Source organism: Euprymna scolopes, chromosome 5, assembly GCF_053919585.1.
Source record: "Euprymna scolopes isolate OS-2025 chromosome 5, ASM5391958v1, whole genome shotgun sequence".
Lineage (NCBI taxonomy): Eukaryota > Metazoa > Mollusca > Cephalopoda > Sepiida > Sepiolidae > Euprymna > Euprymna scolopes.
This window is the reverse complement of record NC_136486.1, coordinates 113,824,798-113,849,059: the sequence shown is the minus strand read 5'-3', so window position 1 is coordinate 113,849,059 and position 24,262 is coordinate 113,824,798. Positions and strand designations below refer to the sequence as shown.

The following is a 24,262-nucleotide window of genomic DNA, read 5'->3' as shown; positions in this document are numbered from 1 at the left end:
AACAAAAATAAAAATTGTTAAAATTTAAAAGGATCCACCCATCACTTACTGAGGATGGAACAGATATTACATTCCCTGATACCAAAACGGAAAGCTGAGTCGAGTCTAACAGACAGTCACTATCAACTAGATGTGTGGAGCTTCAATACCTGGTTTGAGATAGATGCTAGTCCAGGTGCACTGAAGAGTTGTGATACAGCAAAACAGCATCTGTGGATGACATATATATATATATATATATATATATATATATAGAATCCTCTCTTGGGTCGAGCAGTATTGCTAATGATATTGCCTGCTACTACTTAGTGTAATGTAAAGCTCTTTGCAAAAAATAAAACAAATGGAGCACTTTAAAAGTCGCTTTTTATATTTATATAAGATTGTAGGCTTGATCCCTGGCTTTGGATTAGTGCATCTAGCCACACTGAAGAACTGCCATACAACGAAACAGACCATTGATGTAGGGAAGACTAAAATTTGCTGCTATGGTTTCAAATAATCTGAAATAACAGCAAGGGGAGACTTGATTCCAAATATTTCTCATATGTTGTATCTCTCCTCTTTTGGAAATGGGGTACAATTATGAATATCTCCAGTATCAAAAAAATCCTTATACACTGAAATTTACTTTATGTATGATAACCAAAGAGGGGAGAAATATCTGGAGTCAAGTCTCTCCTTGCTGTTATTTAGATTATTTGAAACCATAGCAGCAAGTTCTAGTCTCGCCTCCATCAAGGTCAGAGGTTTTGGGGAAATATCAGATATTTTGTAATTCATATGCAAAAATAGGAAAACAAATGACTATATTTTCAAACCAATAAAATACCTACATTTGTCCTGGCAAGCTAGCTTCAGTTTTGCTGCTTTAGGATGAATTTTGCTTAGGGCTTTTTTTTTTTTGCTTTGTTGTCTCCCCTGTTGACTTGCCAGGCCACTAATAAAATGACAAAAATTTCCAAATTCTAAGATTATCTTACCGTTTATTTTTTATAAATGGGAAGATGAGGAATATCTTGGAATTTAGAATATAAACTTGTGATTTACTTGTATATGGTTTGTTGTTATATTTAATATACATTGAGCTCCATAAGTAAAAGGATTGATATAAATAAAGAGTAAAATATAATTAAATATTTTTCCCATGAACACACAAACACACATGTATATATATACATATATATTCCAACTTCCTGTTGCTGAATAATCTGAATGTCTACTGACATGATGTTCATGGCTACTTAATTTTCTTCTATTTACATGTTAGTTGCTGGTGGTCTGGAGGAAAGACACCAATCTATTAAGTCATGGGTGGCTTTGTGGATTGGGTTTGAATCAGTAATTGTCATTTCCTAAATATATGATTGCATAAGTTTGAACCACTAGTGTCTGTAGGTATAAAAAATGTTTAATATTTTTTTAAATATTATACATACACACACATACACATCTTTTTTTTTTTTTTTTTTAATTCTTCCCCAAACCCTTAATTTAAAAAAAAAAAAAATAAAAATAAAACATTTTATTTTTAATACTTACCAAAATCACTAATTAAAAAACATAAGTCATATCCTTAATCACCAACTTTATTTTACTTTCAAATATGGTATATTCAAAGAAAAGATACAAATTTGTTGGATTTATTTTTGTTTTAAAGTTTTTTTTTTTTTTACCATTCATTTTTTTCATTAATGTTTCATCCCCCCCTCCCTCACACACGCACGCACACTTTTTTGTTGTTGTTGTTAAAGTTGTTTTGGTAGTGGAATCAAACTTTAGGATGAAGCTGGGGTTGTTGTAATTTGCTTTCATATTAATTTTTTTTTTTAATCTTTTTATCATTGTATTTGTCACAGCTTATTTAAAAATGTTACATCTTTAAAATGCTGACGTAATAATCATGCAAATGTTCTGTACTGAATGTATGTACAAGTTATATTATATACACGGAAGTATAGAAATCACCTAACAGTTTGGAAATTGACAATTTGCAAGAAGGTGGGAGAGGTTGTAAAAAGAAATTCCTTATTTTGGGTTTTTTTTTTTTCTTTTCTTTTAATAAATCATAGAATTTGTAAATCTGATGCAGATAAAAAAAAAAGTTCAAACACAAAACTTAATATCAACTCCTCACACTTATACAAAAAAAAAAAAAAAAAAAAAAAAAATACTATAAGAAATTTAAGTTTATAGAAGGCAGAACAATGCAAATGTGTGACGTATAGACAAACTAATGCAACTCAAGAATAATAATGGTGGAACCAGATTTGCAGTTTCACTTATCGATCCTATTCATGTGTATATTTATAACCATACATATATAAGTGTCTTTTTTTTGTTTTTTAACAATATTTTACATGCAAGATGTTCTTACTCACATAAGTCTAATACACGCTTGATGAAGGGAAGACATCCTGAAATATAGCATCATGGACACACTACCTGATGAAAGTAAGAACATCCTACATGTAAAATATTGTGTGTGTGTGTGTGTGTATATATATATATATATATATGAAAAAGAAATGATATATGTATGGTTAGACATATGCACATGAATTGGATCAATAAAAGTGAAACTGCATAGCTGGTTCCATCATTATAACTTAACTTGCATCAGTTCGAGTCTATCCGTCAAACCATTACATTATTCTGCCTTCTATAAACTTTAATTTTTTTTACTTATATACACTTTAAACAATGCTTTAAGCAAACTACTTTAACTTATAAAAATACTGTTTTTGTTTAGTATTTTTTGGATTATTCAAACTTTTTATCAACATCTTGAATGTTATTTTCATAATGTTTCAGCCAATGCAATCTCTGGTTTGTTTGTTTTGTATGACAGCATATCAACCCTTTTCAATTTATTAAATGCTGAATCCAGTAATTTTGGGAAAAAAGTGTTTATGCTTCAACTTGCTTATATCTTCAAGTATTTATTCATGGTGTTTGGTTGTTTTGTAGAGAAAAATTGTTATTTTTGCTTTTGGCCTTGCAAAACATGGTTGAATTTTGCAAAGAGAAAAGAAAAACAAACAATAACATCAATGTTTGGTACATTTAGATCCTGAAGCTGATACCTTCAGACAGCCTAAGCAGACTAATATTTGGGAGAAACGTTGCAAAAACAGCATCCAAGATAAGAATAGTAAACAAAATAATGCAAATTAAATTCAAAAATCCATATTTCAAGTTTACACCTATAAAATTATAATTTTATATATTTATTGTTAAAAAAAAAAAAAAGTGCCAAAATTAGTGTGTACACAAAGCATTAAAATTATAATTTTATAAATTTATTGTAAAAAAAAAATAAATAAATAAATAAAAAAAAAAAAAAAAAATTCAAAATTAGTGTGTACACAAAGCAATAAAATGTGATTTCTATTTTCTTAATCTCTCAGATAACTAATTTTCTATACACAAATATATTCTGCAATATCATGAAAACGTTAATTTACTACTTAATAATTATCTTTTAAAAAATGAAATCTAAATATGATAAATGACAACTACTTTTTGAGATTTTTAGTATATATAAATTACAAAAGAATATATTTATGGCAATTAAGCTACTCAGATGCTTCTATGTTTCATCCTCATAGGGAGTCATTGGGGTAAATTGTAATTTAACCAGACGATTCCCTACAGGAATGAAACACAAAACCTCTATGTAGCTTAACTGCAATAAATATATTTTCATAATTTAAAATCTAGATCTACTTGTGTATTGAGCACTGTTAAGTAAATACTGAAAATTTGTACATATCTCCTTATTATAACATCTAATTCGGACACATGAAATAATAATGTAACTCATTTAAATAATTTATATAAAATTCACTTAAACTCATATAGAGCAATTTAAATAAATATTTATCAACTTGCAGAGAAGAGAAAGCTCAACATTTCTTTATATGACAAACTAGAGCTATATTTACGTAATATGTGTATTTAAAATAGCATTTAAATCCTGTTTAAGCAATAAGAGTTCACATAAAACTTGTTTATGCACTTTCCAAAGCTGAATTTATTATTCCAAGTCTGGGGCAAAGAATGATATAAAAACCAAGTAATCAGTTTTTTTTTTCGTTTGTTTGCTGTAAATAAAAAAAACACTTATGAAACAAAAATCATCCAAAGACCAGTAAAAAACATGCTGTCATTAAAAACAGACAGATGAAATGGTGGTCACAGACATATTTATTTAGTTATGTGTATACATATATATATATATACATACATACATACACTTTCACATGAAATATATGTGCATATATTTTTTTTAATACATCCAACCATTATTTCATTTGTCTGTCTGTATCTTTGGATGATTTTCAATTTATTTCTGATGAGAAGTATTTTTGTTTGCAAGCAAACTAATTTTTAAAAAAAATCGATTACTTTCTCATGTCTTGCCTTGTACCAGACTTAGAATAATTCACCTTCGAAACATGTGTAAACTTTTATATGAACTCATTTCTAAAACTGGATTTATATATATGTGTGTGTTTGTGTTTGTAAAAATTTATATATTTTGTAATGGTCACATGTTGGGGTGGTTAATTAAATGAGTGGACAATTTTTAATAGGGTTAGGTTAATATTTACATAGAGTTAAATTACATTTTTATTTTTGATTTATACATTATTTAGAATTTACAAACCTATGCATTTTTAAATGTTCAGACTGCATTCATAATTTATATTATTTATTTGAGGTTGTTTCGCTTTTATGTATATATCGCTTCCAGCATTTTTAGTCTCTTTACATTAGTATCGCTGTGTAGAACCTTGGTATTTTCGACTATGATTCTTCGGAATTCGGAATGATGGCAGCTATGTATTTTTAAGCGTTGTGATATTGAATAGCAGTCAGAGAGGTGGAAAGTTAGTCTTTGTGACAACATGTTGGTAATATGGCGAATTATATTTTTGAGGACATTTTCTTCAGTTTATGAATTTTTATGTAGCTGGTTGCAATGAAAAATGTTAACCGGTTGAGGATTATTTTCTTGTTGAATACTAGTGGCTTGATTTAAGTTGTTAATAGTTAAATTTGTTTATCGACAAGAAAGTTTGGGAACTGGTTGTTGATTAGAACCTATTTTATATTTCTTAGTTCGCTGAAGAATCTTTTTTTTGTTTGAAGCAATCACTTTTGCGCGATATATGAGATCTTTTTATTATTGTGATTTTGTAATTAAATGGATATTCACTTTTGTAATTTAAGATGCAGGAAGGATTTTTAAACACGCAGGGGTTTATATAAATATAAAACAGGTCCTAATCAACAACCACTTCCCAAAATTTCTTGTCAATAAACAAATTAAACTAACTCTTAGCAACTTAAATCAAGCTACTAATATTCAACAAGGAAATAATACTCAACCTGTTAACATATTTTACTGCAACCATAAAAACTCAAAAACCGAAGAAAATGTTCTCAAAAATATTATTTGCAGATACATATTTCCCAAAAATAACAAAAAAAAAAAAAAAAAAAATCAAGTTTATCATCTATTATAAAAAAAACTACAAACAACTAACCCTGTGATCAACAAAAACACTTTGCAGATGAATAACTTGCTAGAAAAAAAAGAACATAATTTATCAATTTTATTGCCCTTTAGGAGAATATATCTCTAACACTGCTTATTACATTCGCCATATTACCAACATGTCACGAAAACTCTCCACCTCTCTGACTCTTATTCAATATCACAACATTTAAAAATACATAGCTGCCATCATTTCGAAGTATCATAGTCGAAAATACCAAGGTCCTACACAGCAAAAAGTAAAGTAAAGAGATTAAAAATACTGGAAGCGATATATAAATAGCAAAACAATCTCAAATAAATAACAAATTATGAATGCAGTCAGAATAGTTTTAAATGCTTAGGTTTGTAAATTCTAAATAATATGTATAAAAAATAAAAATGTAATTTAACTCTATGTAAATATTAATATTAACCTCCTCCTGTTAACAATTGTCCATCCATTTAATTAACCACCCCAACACGTGACCATGACAATATATATATATATATATGCACACACGAGAGAGAGAGAGAGAGAGAAATATATGGATAGATGCGATTGTGCTTTTCTTTATATACTAACCAATTACTGCTTATCAATGCCTATAGGCTACTCAAGGATAAGGGTTAATGAATTTTTAAGGAGGACTGTGAAACAAATTTGAGGATTGGAAACAATGGTTGAGACTTTGTAATAACAAGTAATTCTACTTTTATTTTTGTTAACTTTTACTAATTAAAGGCATAAAAAATTTGCCTGATTATGTGTGAAACTATGGCAGCACTAGACCTTAACAATTTTATTATTTCAGTTATCGCATGGATCTTATTTCTGATGCTCCATGCATCAACATAGTAGGCCTTTTGTGCTGCGGTAGTTAAGAGAAACGGGTGAAATGATGATAGCCATGTAACAAGTGAGATTTTCAATCAGAAATACACAAAATCTTGTTATCTGTTACCAAGGCAAACGTAGATTTAATGAATCTAGAAATAAGCACGTGTTCACAGTAAGAATTGCCTTATTTAGATAATAATTTGCCATTTTTTTTTGTGTCACGTTGGTGCAAATGTAGAACAGCACCAAAATAAGTAGTTATTCATACGGACGTATAATGAATGGTGAAAGGGGTGTCGTAAATGTGTGAAATAAAATCAGCAGCATCAAGAGATGGAAGGCACATGCAGTTAGAGAAAAGAAAAAAATTTTTGGCCAGATACTCAAAAGTTCACAGAAATCAGAAAAACTTTTTTAAACCAATAAGAGATTTAAAAAATAAATAAATATCAGTCAATTTCAGTTGAAATTTCGTAGAAGTTTGTGTGTCTTACTAAATGCATCTATCTAGATAATTAACTCCACTGTAAAAAAAAAAAAAAAAAAAATAAATAAATAAAATATTAAAAAAAAAAAAATTTTCTACTGAACTAGATATTGAGTACTTTGCTTGTTTCTGGCTATCTTAATATTGCTAATGTAATTATGACGACACGCAAGCTGCACTCGGCTGAAAACCCTTGCACAGGCGTTGCTGATACTTAACATTGTCTACTCATGTCAGTAAAGGTCATTCTCATCTCTCATGAGTTGATCAACTGGAACTGATTCACAACTGGTCTTTGTTTAGATATCCTCCCCTCCCTTACAAAATAGTTAGATCCAACATCTAAAACCCACTTCTCTACAGAGCAGGGTATCTTGCACTTTGCATGTATCTCTGCTTCTGTAAATTGCTAGTGAGAATTGTTGTGCTATTATGCAAGCACACACTCAACGCAAAAAATGTTGTATGGCATTGCTAACAACCATGATGATGCTCAATTTAATAAATCAGCCATCAAATTTGTGTATCATAACAATATACTAGAGATAATGACAAGAGTCTGATTGGTCAAGATATTTCCCCTTTCTTATCAATGTTATATATATATATATATATATATATATATATATATATATATACACACACACACACACACACAGTTATCCAAAAGCACATGTTTCATCTTCATAACTCATCAGGATGACAAAAGTTAAGATTAGAAACTGGATATAACCATGATACAAATCAGCCCGACAGTGGCTTTATTGTTATTAGGCTGATGTATTTTTTTGTTCAGTCTTAGAAAGTCTACCCTCCCAGGCTTTACCTTTTCTGAGAAAGGATTAGTTTATTGCTAATCGTCTGAGGTGCCCCTACCGGAGAATGCCAACTTGCCCATTTTTTGTAGACTAAAGTGTGTTGGTTTCTCAAAATAACATCTGACAAGGAGGTAATTTATATATATATATATATATATATATATATATATATATATATATATATATATATAACACATACAGAAAAAATATAATAGAAAAAAGTGAACAAATCGTAAAATATAAAAGATTAAAAAAAAAAATCAAGTTGACTAATTCTCATTTTTTTTTTAATTGACAAACTTTTTCAAAATTTATACAAGAGACAAATTATGAGGAAAATGTAAAGAGTTTCCTTTTCTTTACGATCCTTAACATTTTAAGTTTCTGTCAATTAAAAAAAAGTGGCATATTAGTCTACTTGAATTTTTTTTTTTGTGACGCGATTTCATTTTATATTTTGTGCTTTGTCCATAGCATATTTACATGCATGTGTCTAAGACTTATTCTTTTAAGAATACACGGAGAATGAGGCAAAAAATAAAATCAATCTATTAAATAATAATAATAGTGATAGTTACTGATTCTAAACATTAACTGTTTAACTCAAAAAGTTGTGTAGGATGATACAGAAAAATAGGAAAAGGTGGAGAAGGGAAGGAAAAGTTAAATGTGCTGAGTGATGCTGAAAGAAGTTGTTTTATTTGTCTAAATTTTTCTCTTTAAAGATGGGAAAGAGGGAGTTAGATAAAAAAAAAAAAATAATGCAAATTCACACGATATCAAAACATTATTAAATTCAATGTTAATAAAAAGTAAGGCTTCACCAAGCAGGTCTCTTGGATGAATTTGTTTTTACTACTTGAATAAAACAATCAAATAACCATCAAAAGTTTGCATTTTGGGGTACCCGAAAACGTCCTTTCTGAGAGTAAATATCATTACTCAAATATCATGTCAATTAATTTCATTCTTAAAAAAATAGAATTAACTGATATAAGAATCATCAAGCGACATTCTTTACAAAAATTTATTTCTGGTGAGGTTGTAGCACTGGTTGATAGTTTTAATGAAATAATATTGATTCTTATAGGATAAAAAGGTATGTGATTTTGCTTTGGCCCAAAAGAACCCTAATGCTTGACGTGTGCTTTTAAAATTAAATTAAAGCCAGAAATCACTTTCTATTCAGCAATTTTTGTACATTTTTAATAATAAAGTCACACGATAGCAAACACAAGTCGGCCATATTTGTTGGATTAGTCGAAAATAGTAGAATCCAAAATGGCTGACTTTTTTTTCTTTTTTAGAAAAGAATTGAAATAGTGACTTGAAATGCGACCGTTTTTGTTGGAAATGATAAACCTTGTTTTCATAGCTTTACTAGATAGCATTTTTATTGAGATAAAAAAAAAAAAAGATTGTTCCTTTTTTTTTTTTTTTTAATTCCCCAGTCAAATTAAAAACAGAATTTGATTAAGATTGATAAAATTTGATTGAGGCACAAAACTAGCAAAATATGTTATCAAATAACGTTATTAAAATCATTCCTTTTCATAAAAGCAGGCATTCTCTTTTGAGAAATGCTCAGGTTGGTGGCTGAGTGAGTATGATGATTTTGAACCAGAAATTTGCAGCAAAATCAGTTCATCTCAGATGACGGTCCTTGGCACATCTACCAGATGTATTTTACAACATATAGCATTTAGATGTTTTCAACCACTTTCTCATGCTTTTACGTTTACAAAAAAAATCATTTACAAAAAACTTTCAGCCATTGTGCTCTACAGCCTTCTTTGTGTGTCATTTTATTGTAGTCAGTAACCTTCAGAGAATTTGAAGAATGGTCAAAAATGTGAAAAATTTGCAATACATCAAAATGGGAAAGTAGCAGAAAAAATGGAAATAATACCACCTATAAGAAAATATCAAATCATATATTTCATCTCATTGGCTATACTCTGTTTTCTCCTACTATAACCCCCCACCACCACCATACACACATACCGTGAAATACACTGAAGAAGGCCAAAGGAACTGATAAAAATTTTGTTCTTTTAGAAAAAAAAGAACAAGATATTTTGTATTCCTACACATCAACAAATAAGAAATAAAGATATAAACATCTATATATTTTCCTATTCATTTTATATATATATATATATGTTTGTTTGTTCATCCACATATAGCTGTTTTACCGTATTACAGCTCTTCAGTGTGGCTAGAAACAAGTAGGTACTTCAAACCATTATTCAAAATCAATCACCTAATAAACAGTCAATTTCTGTATTCACTTTAGCACCAGTTACTGCTATGTGTAAAAGAAATCTACAAATGCTTATATATTTACAATTCTTAACTGCCTAGGATGTTTTTTTTTTTTTTGACCTGAAGTTAGGCAGGACATGCGCATTTTTATTTAACTAAAAATAGAAATAAATGCAATCATCCTGGATTCACTTGTACATTTCAAGTTAAGAAAACTTGAAAGTAAGCTTCTCCAATCATATAATAATAATAAAAAAAAAAAAAACATACTACCATCAATTGGGTAAAGTAATAGTGTAATGTTGAGGCAGGATGTAAGTAAAGTGTCTACCTTATGTTGTTATGTGCACTTCCTTATTTTAAAAATTATTTCTTTGAACAAATTGGAAATGACCCTAAAGATGCTTAAAAAAGGAGAGAAAATTATTATATATTTTTTTAGATCAGAAATTTATTAAATAATAAATTTGAAAATAGCCAGATATCGAAACATAACTGTTCCAAGGTGGATCAATCAATCACTGAATCAAACATTTGTAAACAAGACAGATATTATAAAATATATTAATAACCCTGAGAATTTGGGAAGGATGTGAATAAAAAGTGCTTCTTTAAAATCACACCAACATGAAATAAAATTTTAAAAACTCACATAGGGGCAGAGAGTGCCGACATATACTAATATTTTTCTTTTAAGCCAACAATAACTCTTACAATCTTTGTGCATTTCAACAACAAATGTTATCCCAAAATGTACAAAAAGAAAGAAAGAGTGCTTCAAACCAGTGACCTTATGCCAGACAGTGAGAAAGCCAATGTGTTTGAATTGTGGAACTAAATGAAAATGGAATGGCCCATGTAAAAATGGAAATGAAACAAGGACAAACCAGCAGCAGTTGGACATAAAGAGGAAGACAGAAACAGGTCATGCATGCTCGAAAAACACAAAAACAAGTGTCTTTTCCTTTTCAAACCATTAAGAAACTAATAAAAAAACTGTGCTTATGAACACACTCTCCGAGAAGAAAATGGAGGGTGAAATACAATCTTTTTTTTTTTTTTTTTACATATTTATATACTGATTTTTTTCTTTCTTTTTCTTTAATTTCAATTATATACAAGCAAAACATAACTCAATAAGTTATTTTGCATTTCGCATTTGAAAATTAAAAAAACATGTCAATGAGATTGTCAATCACGTCGCGATACATTATATTAGACGACAGCAGTATAAATGCCTAACACTACTTTTACATTTGGGTGCTTTGTAAAGCTAAATTTTAAAAACTTTCTGATGTAAAAAAAAAAAAAAAAATTTTTTTTTAAATTCATTTATTTTTAGAAACAAGTTTTCTCATTTATCCTGAAATAAATTTGAAAGTTTGTTTCACGATCATTTCATCTTGTTTTAAATTTTTTTTTTTTTTTTTTTTAAACTTGATAATTTTCAAAATTAAAAGAACTCCAAATCTCTAAGTAACGAAAAATAAGTTCCTGAAGCGAATGTGAAAAATAGGTTCAAGCACGTAAATATGGAAATGAATATCACTTCATGTTGCTGTAGTCCAATACATAGACAAAAACATGACGTATTGAGTAAAACTAAAATCTCATTTATTATCAAAATGCACAGAGATCCTAAACGTTTATAAATACTGGAGTATATACTCCAAACTTGAAACTACTAAAAAATAATACTGAATTTTTTATTTTTTCATGGAGATGTGATTGTGAAGAAACATATTCCTTACATCTCCCCCACCCTCTTAAAACATCTGTATGCCGATAATCCTTTAATAAATTTCATGTTCTAAAATAATATTTTGAATTAGAAGTATTATTCCATGTTATCTGTAGATCATTAAAGCTGACCATTAAGAGAATGTTGGAATTATTGATGCTACAAACAAGAGAAGGTGAATTTTGCTGTTGTGGTTGGAAAGTCAATGAAAGAAATAGTAAAGAAAATAGCAAAAGATAAATAACAGAAGAGAAACTAAAGATGACTATCTAATTCCCTGATCAGGGTGATATATATATGTGCGTGCGTGTGTGTGTTTATGTATATTTTTACATAATTTCAGATTTGATGATACCACAACCAAAATGGAGCATAGCAAAAAATATTGCTGGATATAATCTGTTCTATCACTAGTCAGCCATTTCTGTAAATTTATTGATCAAAAATGATTAATACATGATAGAATGAGCTATACCCAACAATTATATATATATATATATATATATATATATTTTAACCATGTTCTGTTTTAGCTGAGAAACCTTTGGTATCATGTGACCTAACTTTTTGGAAAATCATACACATATATATTATAGAAATATTGAGCAGTCTTTTAGATTTGTTTCCACTCAACAGAACCAAATATATGTATATAAGAATAAAACCTAAACCATAAGAGAAACAGCATCTGACAATTGTTTTTAAGGGATATAAAACTCAAAATAATGTTCGGATACGTAGGATGAGGTGTATCTCTAAGTAATAGGTTTAGGTTGTTTTTTTTTATTGATCGAAATTAAATGTAACATACTTGTAAATAAGGTTATTTATTGCAAAATAATTTTGCATTTATATTTTCAGGGCAGAAAAAAAAAAAAAAAAAAATGAAGACCCCCCCCCCCCCTTTATTACTCCTATTTATCATTATGATGATTATTATACATTTTCTTTTCATTATTCGTTTAGGTTAGCCATACAAGATTTGCTTTACTTCTATCAAAATTTAGTTCTCAATGAAAAAAAAAAAAAAAGCAAAGAAAACATTTGTGTCTGTGTGGTTATAAGATAGAAATAATGACATAGGAAATTCAGGTTCTGTGATGTTTCAGTAGAATATAAGCCTTCTCCAGATATACAAATGAAAAGAACCCCCCCCCCAAAAAAATATTACATTAGAGACGACATTATAAATCAGTAAGGAGTTACAAGAAACAATTTGCTGAAGCGTCCATTTACCACTCTCTCCCCGTTTGGCAATATCATATTTAAAAAAAAAAAAAAACACCACAGCAATTTATCTTTTATGCCCCCAACCAAACTTAAGTACATTAGTTTCCATTGTAATAACATCCTTTTTCTCATAAATTTTGCATATCTAATAAAGGGATATATTTTACTGAGAAATCCCATTTTATAATGGAAGATTCGAGTTGTTATTCATATATTGGTCAGATATCCTCCTTTCTCTTCTCTCTCTCTCTCTCTATATATATATATATATACACACACACACACACGTCTTCATGGAACTAGAATCAATAGCACATGATCAATACCAAGGCAGAGGCTAAAAACTAACAGTCATCAAGTACTGTATATTCTTTATCTACTCTATTCAAACTTCAATCCACATAGGCTCTCTATCTCTCTCTAATATTGAGCACTCTCGTGTTATAAATATGTGCATACACATACATATATAATTTATAAACAAAAACTGATTTAAGAAAAGAAAAGAAAAATGAATTTGAACAGATAATAATTGCATAAATTAAAAAATATATTTCAGCAGTTATTTTTTGTGTTTAGAGTAAAGAAAGTTAAAATACTAATTTTTAAGCTATCCTTTTTTTTTTTTTTTTTTTTAATTAATTTATTTATTTTTTTGTAGGAGTTTCTCAGAAGATGATGGTAAGGATATTTTCACCCCCCCCCCTCAATCTAATCGTTTTGGGGAGTTTTCTTCATTTTCTTTTTTCTCAGATGATACAAACTTACGTTTTTGTTTTGTTTTTTTAAATTCATGTTGAAACCAGATTGCAAACTTTCTTCAAAAGTAAATTGTATCCTTCCTCTCCAATCTTTAAAAAAAAAAAAAAAAAAAAAAAAACTTTAATGACCCAATTAATAAATAAACCAATCCTATCTTTTTTTTTTGTATTTGCTTTTGTTTCACTCTTTGTTCTATTTTGTTTTGTTTATTTTTTTTTGTAAAATCCAAAAAAGTTTCAGATGTACTCGAATGGAATTTGATTGGAATAAATTGTATGGCCACAGTACCGAGCTTTTTCTTTCTTGTACATGCAAAATCCTAGAGAGGACATTTGTTAACATGTTAACAGCAGTAAGATAACACTGCCGCAGTTTAAACATAAAAGCTTAACAGGTATGCAGACTTTGTTACTAATATTGTTATTGTTTTTGTGTTCGGATTTGTCGTCTTAGAAAGGGGCCAATTTAAGAGTGTCTGCTATTGCTACAATACCAAAAATAATAATGGGGAAGATGTTGAGAAAAAGATAGGAAGGTTTCTCTGATCATTTTCGCAAACTGTACAGATTATGATTTGAATACACATATCCACCTCAGAATCTATGTCTGTCGACTCTTCTTTTTCTTGCGTCTCCTGAAGAAACAGCACCTGAAAGAAAGAGAAAGAATAGTGTAAACAAGAATGGAAAAGAAAACCCGAATGGAATATATATATATATATATATATATATATATATATATAAATAAAATAAAAATCAACCTATCAAAATCAAAACAGCCAATTTAAGACAACAGAACTTGCATACACAAAAGACTGGTTATGCTTTCAACTAAAGTTTCATAAGATTAATAAGTAATGAATTTGATTATCTTCACTTATCTAAAACAGCTTTAAGACAATCGACATTATATATTTATTTATTTGCGCGGGACTTTGCTGTATGCTCGGATATCTGTGTTACAGATACCCAGGCATATAGCAAAAACAAAGTCCTGGTCTTGACCATTGACGTTAACCTTGAAAAATGGGTGTGCATCATCCCTAGGTGGGGGCTATCATCATGCCAGGTGTGGTCATGATCAGTCCAATGATTTAGGCTGTAGGAGTTGTACACAGACACACAAATGCTACTACTTATATATATATATATATATATATATATATATATATTAGATAGATAGATATAGATGCCTGTTGATACAGCAGTTCTAGTCAGACCAATAAAGTTAATGAATGAAGAGCCTGGCCAGTACCCGCTTGGTAATTATTTGGGCATGCAAGGCGCTATATGTTCTGCACTGGGATGTAAAATTTTCCAGGTTTGTATCGGGGGGGGGGGGATAAAAACACACATACTCACTCACACACACACACACTAGGAGAGATGAACTAAGTCTTCCTGAAGTCATGCATCTAGGAGAAGGAAAACTATGATATAAAACTAGAGGTCTATTGTCGGTTCTGTCGATGGCATTCAATTGCACCAACTGAGATTAGCAGTTGTTATAAAAATGTGGATGGTTCTACACAAGCCTTCACTACTGTACACAATTCATTTGTGTGAATTTCAAACAACTTAATTGTTGTGATCCTCATACATCAAAATCGATGGGTGTATCCATTTTATATATAACTTCAGAAATTTTTTTTCCCCCCAGTTTACAAAGTTTACAAAGTGAATAATTCTGTAAAACTCAAAGCAAACATAAATATTAGTATTAATATTTATAAAAGAATCCTAATCAGATAAAACGCTCAAAAGATTAAGCATGGATATGAGAAAATTGAATTTTAAATTCTGTAAATTAGAAACTACAAATTTCTTATTCAACAAGAAATACAAATTGAAAAATTAACTTTTTAAGTTTTCAATTTGTATTCCTTGTTAATTTGTTGTAAATGCTAATTATGAGTTTAAATTTCTCATATATATACATATATATATATATATATGAGAAATTAATATATATATATATATATACACATACATGAGAAATTAAATTTAAACTCTTAATAAGCATTTATGTGTGTGTATATATATATATATATATATATATATATATATATATATATATACATACACACACAACCTAGCTGTACCCTGCCACGCGTTGCTGTGGCTCAATTTGGTGTAATGGAAAAATTTAATAAAAAAGAGAAAATGCAGGTTTCTTATATTCTTGGTACAGCAATCCACTCCAAAAAGTGAAAAATGGTATTCTTGCAGAATTTGATCCAGATCCTTGGAAGTTTTCCGTCAATCATGGCTCGACCAACAATCAGTGGATTAAACCGAACATTGCTAAAATGTTGAAACGCTAAATCGAGTTTTTTTTTTTTTTTTACCCCCCCCCCCCAAAAAAATATGAGTTTTTAATTAATATGAAGGGGGGGGGTACTATACACAAATTCGAAAAGGTTGTCCAAAAACAAATGAAAGCAAAGGTATGGTAAGTTACGTTTCTACCTAACTGGATAATTTTTTAGTGCTTTTATTTAATGTAAAATGTTTAAATTGTCTCGAAAAACACACTGCTTATTTGAAAAAGACAAATGGTCGCGGACTGTTGAATACGTTACGTTTGAGAAAATAAGTTAAAAACTAAAAAAAAACTATACAAAAATGTGTCAGAAATCCATTGAATATATGTTACCGTGACATAGGCTGACATATTCGGTGGGTTTCTGACAGTATTTTGTATAGTTTTTTTAGTGTTAACACATTTTCTCAAACTTAACGTAATCAACAGTGTCTGTCACCATTTGTATTTTTCAAATACACTGATAAACACTTTCAAACCAACTAAACGTTACATTAATAAAAAGGGTTTGTATTACTAAACAGATACGAAAAAGTTGTCAAAAAATAAATGCATAACAAATGTTATCAAAGGCAAGTTAATTTTCTACCTAACTTGATAAGATTTTAGTGCTTTTATTTAATGTAAAATGCTTAATTGGTTTGAAAATATGCAGTATTTATCGATATATTTGAAAAATACAAATGGCGGCAGACTGTGTTAAACACGTTAAGTTTGGGAAAATGAGTTAAAACTAAAAAAAAACTATACAAAATACTGTTAGGAACTCAATATATGATAGGCTGACATATATTCAGTGTTTTTTTTAACAGTATTTTGTATAGTTTTTGTAGTTTTAACTCATTTTCCCAAACTTAACGTGCTTAACACAGTTTGCCACTATTTGTAATTTTCAAATATAGCGGTAAACGCTGTGTTTTTCGAGCCGAATAAACATTTTACATTAAATAAAAGCACTAAAAAATTATTCAGTTTGGTAGAAAAGTAACTTATCTTGCCTTTGATAATATTTGTTATATACATTTGTTTTTTTTTGACAACTTTTTCGAATCTATGTGTGCAGTAATAAAACCCAATAAAAACACTAAAAATTATCCAATTAGGTAGAAAAGTAACTTATCTTACCTTTGAAAATATTTACTTGTTATGACAACTTTTTCAAATCTTTGTAAGTACAAATCCAAAGGGGGGATTTTTCTGTCTATTTTTATTTTTGGTATCGTGCTATTTTTTCCAAGTTAAATTTAAATTTCACAATATCTTTTTACATTACGTCCATCTCCACAATTTTCTTTAAAATGACTACTTTTAAAGGTTTTCAACTATGCTGAATAAGAAAATCTCATTTAAAATTTGCAAAGGCAAGTAGTTTTCGAGATATAAAGACCTGTACTATGCACTATAATTCATTAGCGGCCATGAATAAACACTCCCAACCTCCCCATATTAAGAACGACTTTTGGAATAAATACCACCATTCTCCCCATGTTAAGAACAGCTTTCGGAATAAACACCCCCAACCTACCAATGTTAAAAATTGTGGAGGTCGACCTAATGTGAAAATTGAAAGCATAGAATAATTACAAAACACCATCCCCTCCCCATAGTAAGAATGGCTGAAAAAAAAAATTAAAAAATTTAAAAAAATAAAAAAAATTAAAAATTAAAAAAATAAAAAAAAATTAAAAAAAATAAAAAAAAATTAAAAAATAAAAAAAATTTTTAAAAAATAAAAAAAATAACGATTTTCTTGGTAGAAACTTTTCTGTATTTCACCTAACAATTTCTTTAATAAAGAAAAAGCATTCATATTTTCTTGTATAAAAACAAATTCTGTAAAAAAAAAATTAAAAAAAAAAAAGAAAAACAAGTGTACTTTCAACTTTGTTAGTTTTCTTGAAAAAAAAAACAAAAAAAAAACTTTAACCTAACAATTTACGGGTAAAAAAAAAAAAAATTGAATCTTAATCGGATATTATTGCCAAATAGGCCCCAGCTACAATGTTGAATGCACCATACACATTGCTTTTTTTTTGGGGGGGGGGGGGTCTAGTTAAATTCAACTTTCACAAATTTTTTTTTTTAAAATAATTTCATGATATCTTTCTTTTTTTTAATAAATTGTTAGTTGAAAGCACAGAATAGTTACAAAACACCATCCCTCTCCATGGTAAGAATGGCTGGAAAAAAAAAAATAAAAATAATAAAAAAGGTATTATTTCAGCACATTACCAAAATGCATATGTACCATGAATTTTCTTCGAAAAGAAAACTGTATTTTCTAACAATTTATAGTTTTAATAAAAAAGAAAAGTACATATTTTCCATATAGAAACAACTGTTTAAACAAAAAAAAAAAAAAACAAACAAACGTGTACTGTCAATTTTGTTAAAAAATGATTTTTTTACAACAAAGATGGTTTTGTTAAGATTCTTCGACTTTTATGTCTCAACTCAAAATGCACTTTCTGGCAAGCAATTTTTTTTTAAATTAAAAACTTGGAAGATAAACAAATGAATTTAAATTTAAAAAATAGGGGATTTTTTTTTTTTACTTATTGATTAGAGTCGTCAAATCGTGGCGTATGAATTGAAATTGTATAACTACCGAAAGTAAAACCTAGAACAGTCTCGCAGAATCGACTTACGAAAAATATTTTTATTTTATTTAATTTATAATTTGCAATTTAATTCATTTTAATAACATAAAAACATTCCTTAACTTTAAGGACAGACTGTCTGAAAATTTTTATTAAATTAGTAATGTAGAAATATCGGTTTATGAATAACTAACGAACCAAGAATTATATATATATATATATATATATATATATATATTACACACACACACGTTAGAACATTATATTTAAATGTGATAATAATCAGATTTGAAATTGCAGTAATGTTTCATTGTACATACATATTTATGATTTTACAGAAGTTGCGAAGTCATGGTACCACAGGTTTTGCAACTAAAATGGAACCTGGCAACATATTGTTAGATGCAATCTATTCTATCCCTCGTCAGCCATTTCTAGTCCATAAAATTACAGATAAAAAAACAATTTAAAGAAATGGCTGATGAACTATAATAGAACAGATTAAAGACTAATTAAAAAAATTTTTGCCAAGCTTCATTTTAGTTATGAAACATTTGATTTTATGAGATCTAGTGTTGCAATATTTTGGACTTGTAATGGGGTATGATCCCACACAGTCGGACGATTCTATTTATAAATGATGCTGCTAAGAACTGACGAATCAAATTAATTCACGTTCTGCTACCAACCAATCAGAAACCAGAATTGCTTCATAAATATTAAACCTTTTCTGGAGCAATTTCACATGTTCTTTTCCGTCTCGACACGGTAAGAATATTTTGCTCTGTGGAACTGTCTACTACAAATAAGTCACCTCCCAGGACTTGTGTGTAACAGCGAACCATCTGAAACTGTTCTGAAACTAAAAATGGCTTACACTTCTAGACCTAGATTCTAAGATCACAAATAATATGCTTTTATGGACAATTTATCTAACATGTTTCCCAAGAAAATAGCATTATCAAAGCAATAAAATTGAATAAAACAAAACTTTGTAAAAAAAAAAAATAAATAAATAATATATTTATATAATTTCATTTTTTTTTTTTTTTTTTTTTTTTCATTCAGTTTTCATATTGATAAAATTATTTGTTTTGGAAAAACATGTGCGATAAATTGTGTTAGACACCTATATTTAGGGTCTAATCTAGAAAAAAAAAATGATCATGAGTATGAACTCTCCACCATTTACGTTTCTACTGACTTTTGTGTCTATTTTCAAATACACTCAAATAGATTTATTTCTGCAGTTTGAGGAATGCAAAATTTTCAAAACGACATAATTATAAATGATAATGATCAGAATTATTATGAAATTGTTTTTCAAAACAAGATTTTAAAAGAAATAAAGGATTTTTTTAAGAAACAAATTAAATAAGAAAAGAAAACAAAAAAAAACCCCAGAAAATTCATACCTGCATACAAAACGGTTTTTCACTGATTTTTGTTCTTTAATAAATAGCCAGAGATGGAATAATAATTATTTCAAAGATACCCAACTTGCAATAATAATATTGTGCTAATAGATGTATTTAATATATATTTCTATATAAAATTTCTTGCATTTTTCATATACATTTATCTGGTCATAAAACAGTAAATCTCATATCCTATATCTATATAAAGCCACTATTTATGCTTGCAATATTGTTACCACATCTGAGCTGGTGCATAAACCTCTTTGAAAGGGTGCAATAAATGTTTACCCTAATAGGTCCTGAATTGTCTACCAAGCTTTAGCTCCTGTCACATCATCGCAGTTACATTTCTGTGCTTTACATATACTTCCATGAAATGTACTCTGATGAACTTACTTCACTTGTACATCAACAAAAATATCCATGATCCATCAGACTATCAACAAAATCCACCCCCTTCACTGTAAAAAACTCTAAAAGCCAGAATTTTTTTTCTTGGAAATTTCCTTTCTGCTCACTGTTTTCCTGATTGTACTAACATAGACATTTAAATGTAATGTGAACAAACATCTCCCCATTCAGGTTAACCTATTACCACAGTAGACCCTTATGCTTATTGGCTTTGTTTAGAGTGTATATAAAAAAAAAAATATCTCACTTAGATCATGATTTTAAATAATTTTTTTTTTTTTTTTGCATTTATACCTAATATACCATTAGGTGTCTATTGCCCAATCATGGAGGATTAAAAAAAAAAAAAAAAAAAAAAAAAAGTGATAATTGTTCAATCCTAATTTTAATGCCAACCTTAACCCTAAAGATCGGGGGATGGGGGGGGGGTACTTAATTAAAAAAACATTTTTTAAAGCTGAATTTTTTGGATTTTGAAATACATGGCGACTCTTTGTGTAAAGCAATCTTTTACGAAAAACACCCGTCTAGCTGAAACTACTATCAATAATTTTCCCCACTCATTATCTGTGCCTAAATCAAAACGTAGATTCCATAAAGCTTCTTTCTTAGAAGTGCATGCCTGTGCATAGTTTCTCGGGGTTGCGCTTGTGCCTACCAAGATGGCCACCAGCGATAACATAAGAAATGACATTGCTTAATATTCGGAATACTACTTATTTGCAGAAAATTTAAATGTGATATTTGTTTTCAGCATACCGTAAAACCTATTAAAGTAATCATTTTAAATGTTAAGGTGGAAACAAGGTAAAAAATTACTGTTTTATTTCTTTGTTTACATAATGGAATTTTCAGTAAAACAGAATAGAAATGATAAAAATTACCATCAACTGGTGAATATATATAGTTGCTTATCAGGATTCCTGGTATCCTGGTACTGTGAAAGTTACATTGAGGATTCATGTAGAGTACGATTTATGGTTGCATCTCAGAAAATAGGGGTATATTTTGGACCAGATAGAGAGGATTTACAAAATTGAAAATTGGACTGGTCCTAAAATGCATAAGTTCTGATCGATTACAGGAATTTCCATCTTTTACAGAAATACAAAATCTACATGAAAAATTTTCTTCGATTCATTTCTAAGATTAATTCATATCTACTCAATTTTTTTTTTCTTTGAGGGAAGTAGTAAATACCGGCCATAAATGCTCTTTAGACATTCAATGGCTACACCCAAGATTAAGCTCTCTTTTGGTGAGGATGCAGGAAAATGCCTATTCTCAATAAAGCTATATTTAAATACTACTATAATACTTAGTTTTGTTCATGAAAAAACACCCACTGTATGATACCATGCACCAGTTTTAAAAAAATTTAAATTTGTACATCTGAATTTAAAATTCATGGCTTATGGTAAAGAGATACATCAGATTTGACTGCATGATCAGAAAGAGCCCACAATTTTATATAAGAGTGCCAAGTTTCATGAGAATAGCTTGAAAAGTAAATAAATGGTGGCGAAATTACCGAATTTCTTGAAATGGTCCGTAATTTAGCACACTTTTTCTAAAGAAAAATGTCTACGGAAAAGCATAAATTTTTGCATTAAAATTCTCATAACTTTTGAACTACTGATGGTATTTGCATAATTCAAACGGTTTTAAGCATCTTTTACAAATCTCTTTTCATGCAAGTTGATAAAATAATTATCTAAAAAGAAAAAAAAAATCAACTTGTAATGCTACTCTACGTATACCGGAGACAGTAGACGCACATTAAGGAATCTATAATAAAATGCCTTAAAATCATAAAATTATGTTTATATATAATTTTAAATAAAGAGTAAAGTTACATAGGAACTTTATTACATTATCAAGAAGACATTAAGAGTTACAGAAAGAGGAATAAGGGAGAACCCGCTTTAGGCTGGAATGATAAATTTGTCCCCCCCCCCAAAAAAAACAAAAACAACACTACAGATTTATTTAAAAACTTATTGAAAAAATCAATTCCAGTAACTTGATTATGTAGTAGTGCTGACATCTATTCAATGTAGCCGCCTTCAGCCTTAATCACCATCTCGATACGAGTCTGGAACTGGGAGCATGCATTTTCCACAAGCGTCGGTGAGAGCTCGGTGAATACTCAACAGATGGCAGCAATCAGGTCATATTGATGATGTTCTCGACATATGACCAAACAAAGTAGTCTAGCAGGTTTAGGTCAAGGGAGGAGGGAGGCCAGTGAAAGAAGGGTACAAAGTCGTAGCACTCCTCCTGAAGTGAAGCCTGGGTCTCTTTGGACTTGTGAGCCAGCGCCGAGTCCAGCTGGCACGCCCAGGGTCTGCCAGTGACTACCCGATTTCACCAGCGAATCAACACACTCTTTAGCACATCCAAGTACATTTTGGTGTAGACTTCAAACGGACTTCAAAGATGTGAGGTGGTATGATGTGACCCTCACTTGAAACCATACAAAAGACCATAATTGTGGCCGGAAACTTTGTTCAGCTATGCCCTCAAGCATTGAACCATCCAGCAGTGCATTTTGAGTGTGCTGACAATAGTCCTGTTGTCATAACTTGGATCAGTACAGAGCATGAGTTGTACAGCGGCACCTCTCCGATCTCTTGTTGAACATTGTGTCACTTTCAGACATGATAGAAGACTATCTTGGGATTTGTACACAACTAGCCAACTAAGAGATGGTCTGTAACAAAAAAAAAAAAACCGGTTTTCATCAAACGGAAATGGAATCATGTCTTTTCTACGGTGACAATTTTATCATTTCACCCTGTATAAAGTTGTCAAATGTCTAGTTTAGTTTTTCTGTTTTACGACATATTAACCCCTCAAATCATTTAATGCTAGATCACAACACCCATCATCTCTGATTAATTGAACAAAATATATTTTATCTGTAGCCGGGAGGGGGGGGGGGTCCGAATTTGAACTTTCTATAGCCCATGACTGTATCTACTAGGCCAATCATAATTATGCACTCATACACATGACATCAAAAAGTGTTCACATAGTTAAACAAATGAAAGACTTAACAGGGGAAAATTCAAAATTTTAAGAGAAATAGGGTTCAGATGATTTTATTGAGTATAGGATATATTTTGATAGCAATAAAGAGAGGATGTAGTCCTTCATTCACTTCCTGGCAACACAAGGTATTTCTTCTTTGTTTTAATAAAGTTACCTATTCCAACAGGAACATGTTCAGTTTATGACTCTTAACACAATTGTTTCAATCCGTTGTTAAAATTTAAAACAACCACCTTTTATTACAATCATAATGATTCTATTGTTCAACAACTCCAAAAAAAAATTGACTTAAATTTTATTTTTGTATTTGATGGGGGTAGCACTGCATATGTAATTTGATGGAGTTTTGATCATATCCCACAATGTAAATACAAAAACATTCATTTTGTTTACCTTTTGATCCATCTTTTAAGAATTTATTTTGTAAGACTTGACTTAATTTATTTAACTTCTAATTTTTCTATATAGACATTTTTTTATATAATCAGTACATACCAAATTGCTAATTAGTAATACGTTTGCTTTAACAGTGTTCACTACCAGTTTGAAATCTGATGGTGTCAATTGAACAATACACTTATATGAAGTAAACAGATGCAAGATTTTAATGACTAAGGTAAATATTGAAAACAAAAATAATACTTACTTTGTTTCATCAACAACTTCAACATCATTGTTTGGTACTGTGATTGGTGTATTTGAATGATCAATAAGGTCTTCTGGTGCCAACTCGCCATTTGTGGAACTCACCACCTTTGAGAAAGAAAG

At 29.5% G+C, this 24,262-nt stretch overlaps 1 protein-coding gene across 24 annotated transcripts in view; it reads right to left on the bottom strand.

Annotated features, from left to right (window-relative positions):
- LOC145276958 (casein kinase I-like) overlaps positions 1-24,262 on the bottom strand; it is a 464,141-nt gene that overhangs the window by 27,576 nt on the left and 412,303 nt on the right. For 22 of the 24 annotated variants that reach the window (XM_080128500.1, XM_080128498.1, XM_080128484.1 and 19 more), the window contains 2 exons: positions 24,141-24,247; positions 14,282-14,338 (listed from right to left, as the gene is read on the bottom strand). In XM_080128500.1, coding sequence (XP_079984626.1) covers positions 14,290-14,338; positions 24,141-24,247 — 156 coding nt within the window. In that variant the 3' untranslated portion in view covers positions 14,282-14,289. Of the gene's footprint in view, positions 1-13,695; positions 13,779-14,281; positions 14,339-24,140; positions 24,248-24,262 lie in introns of all 24 variants that reach the window. The other 2 variants (XR_013868064.1, XR_013868063.1) reach the window with 1 other exon arrangement.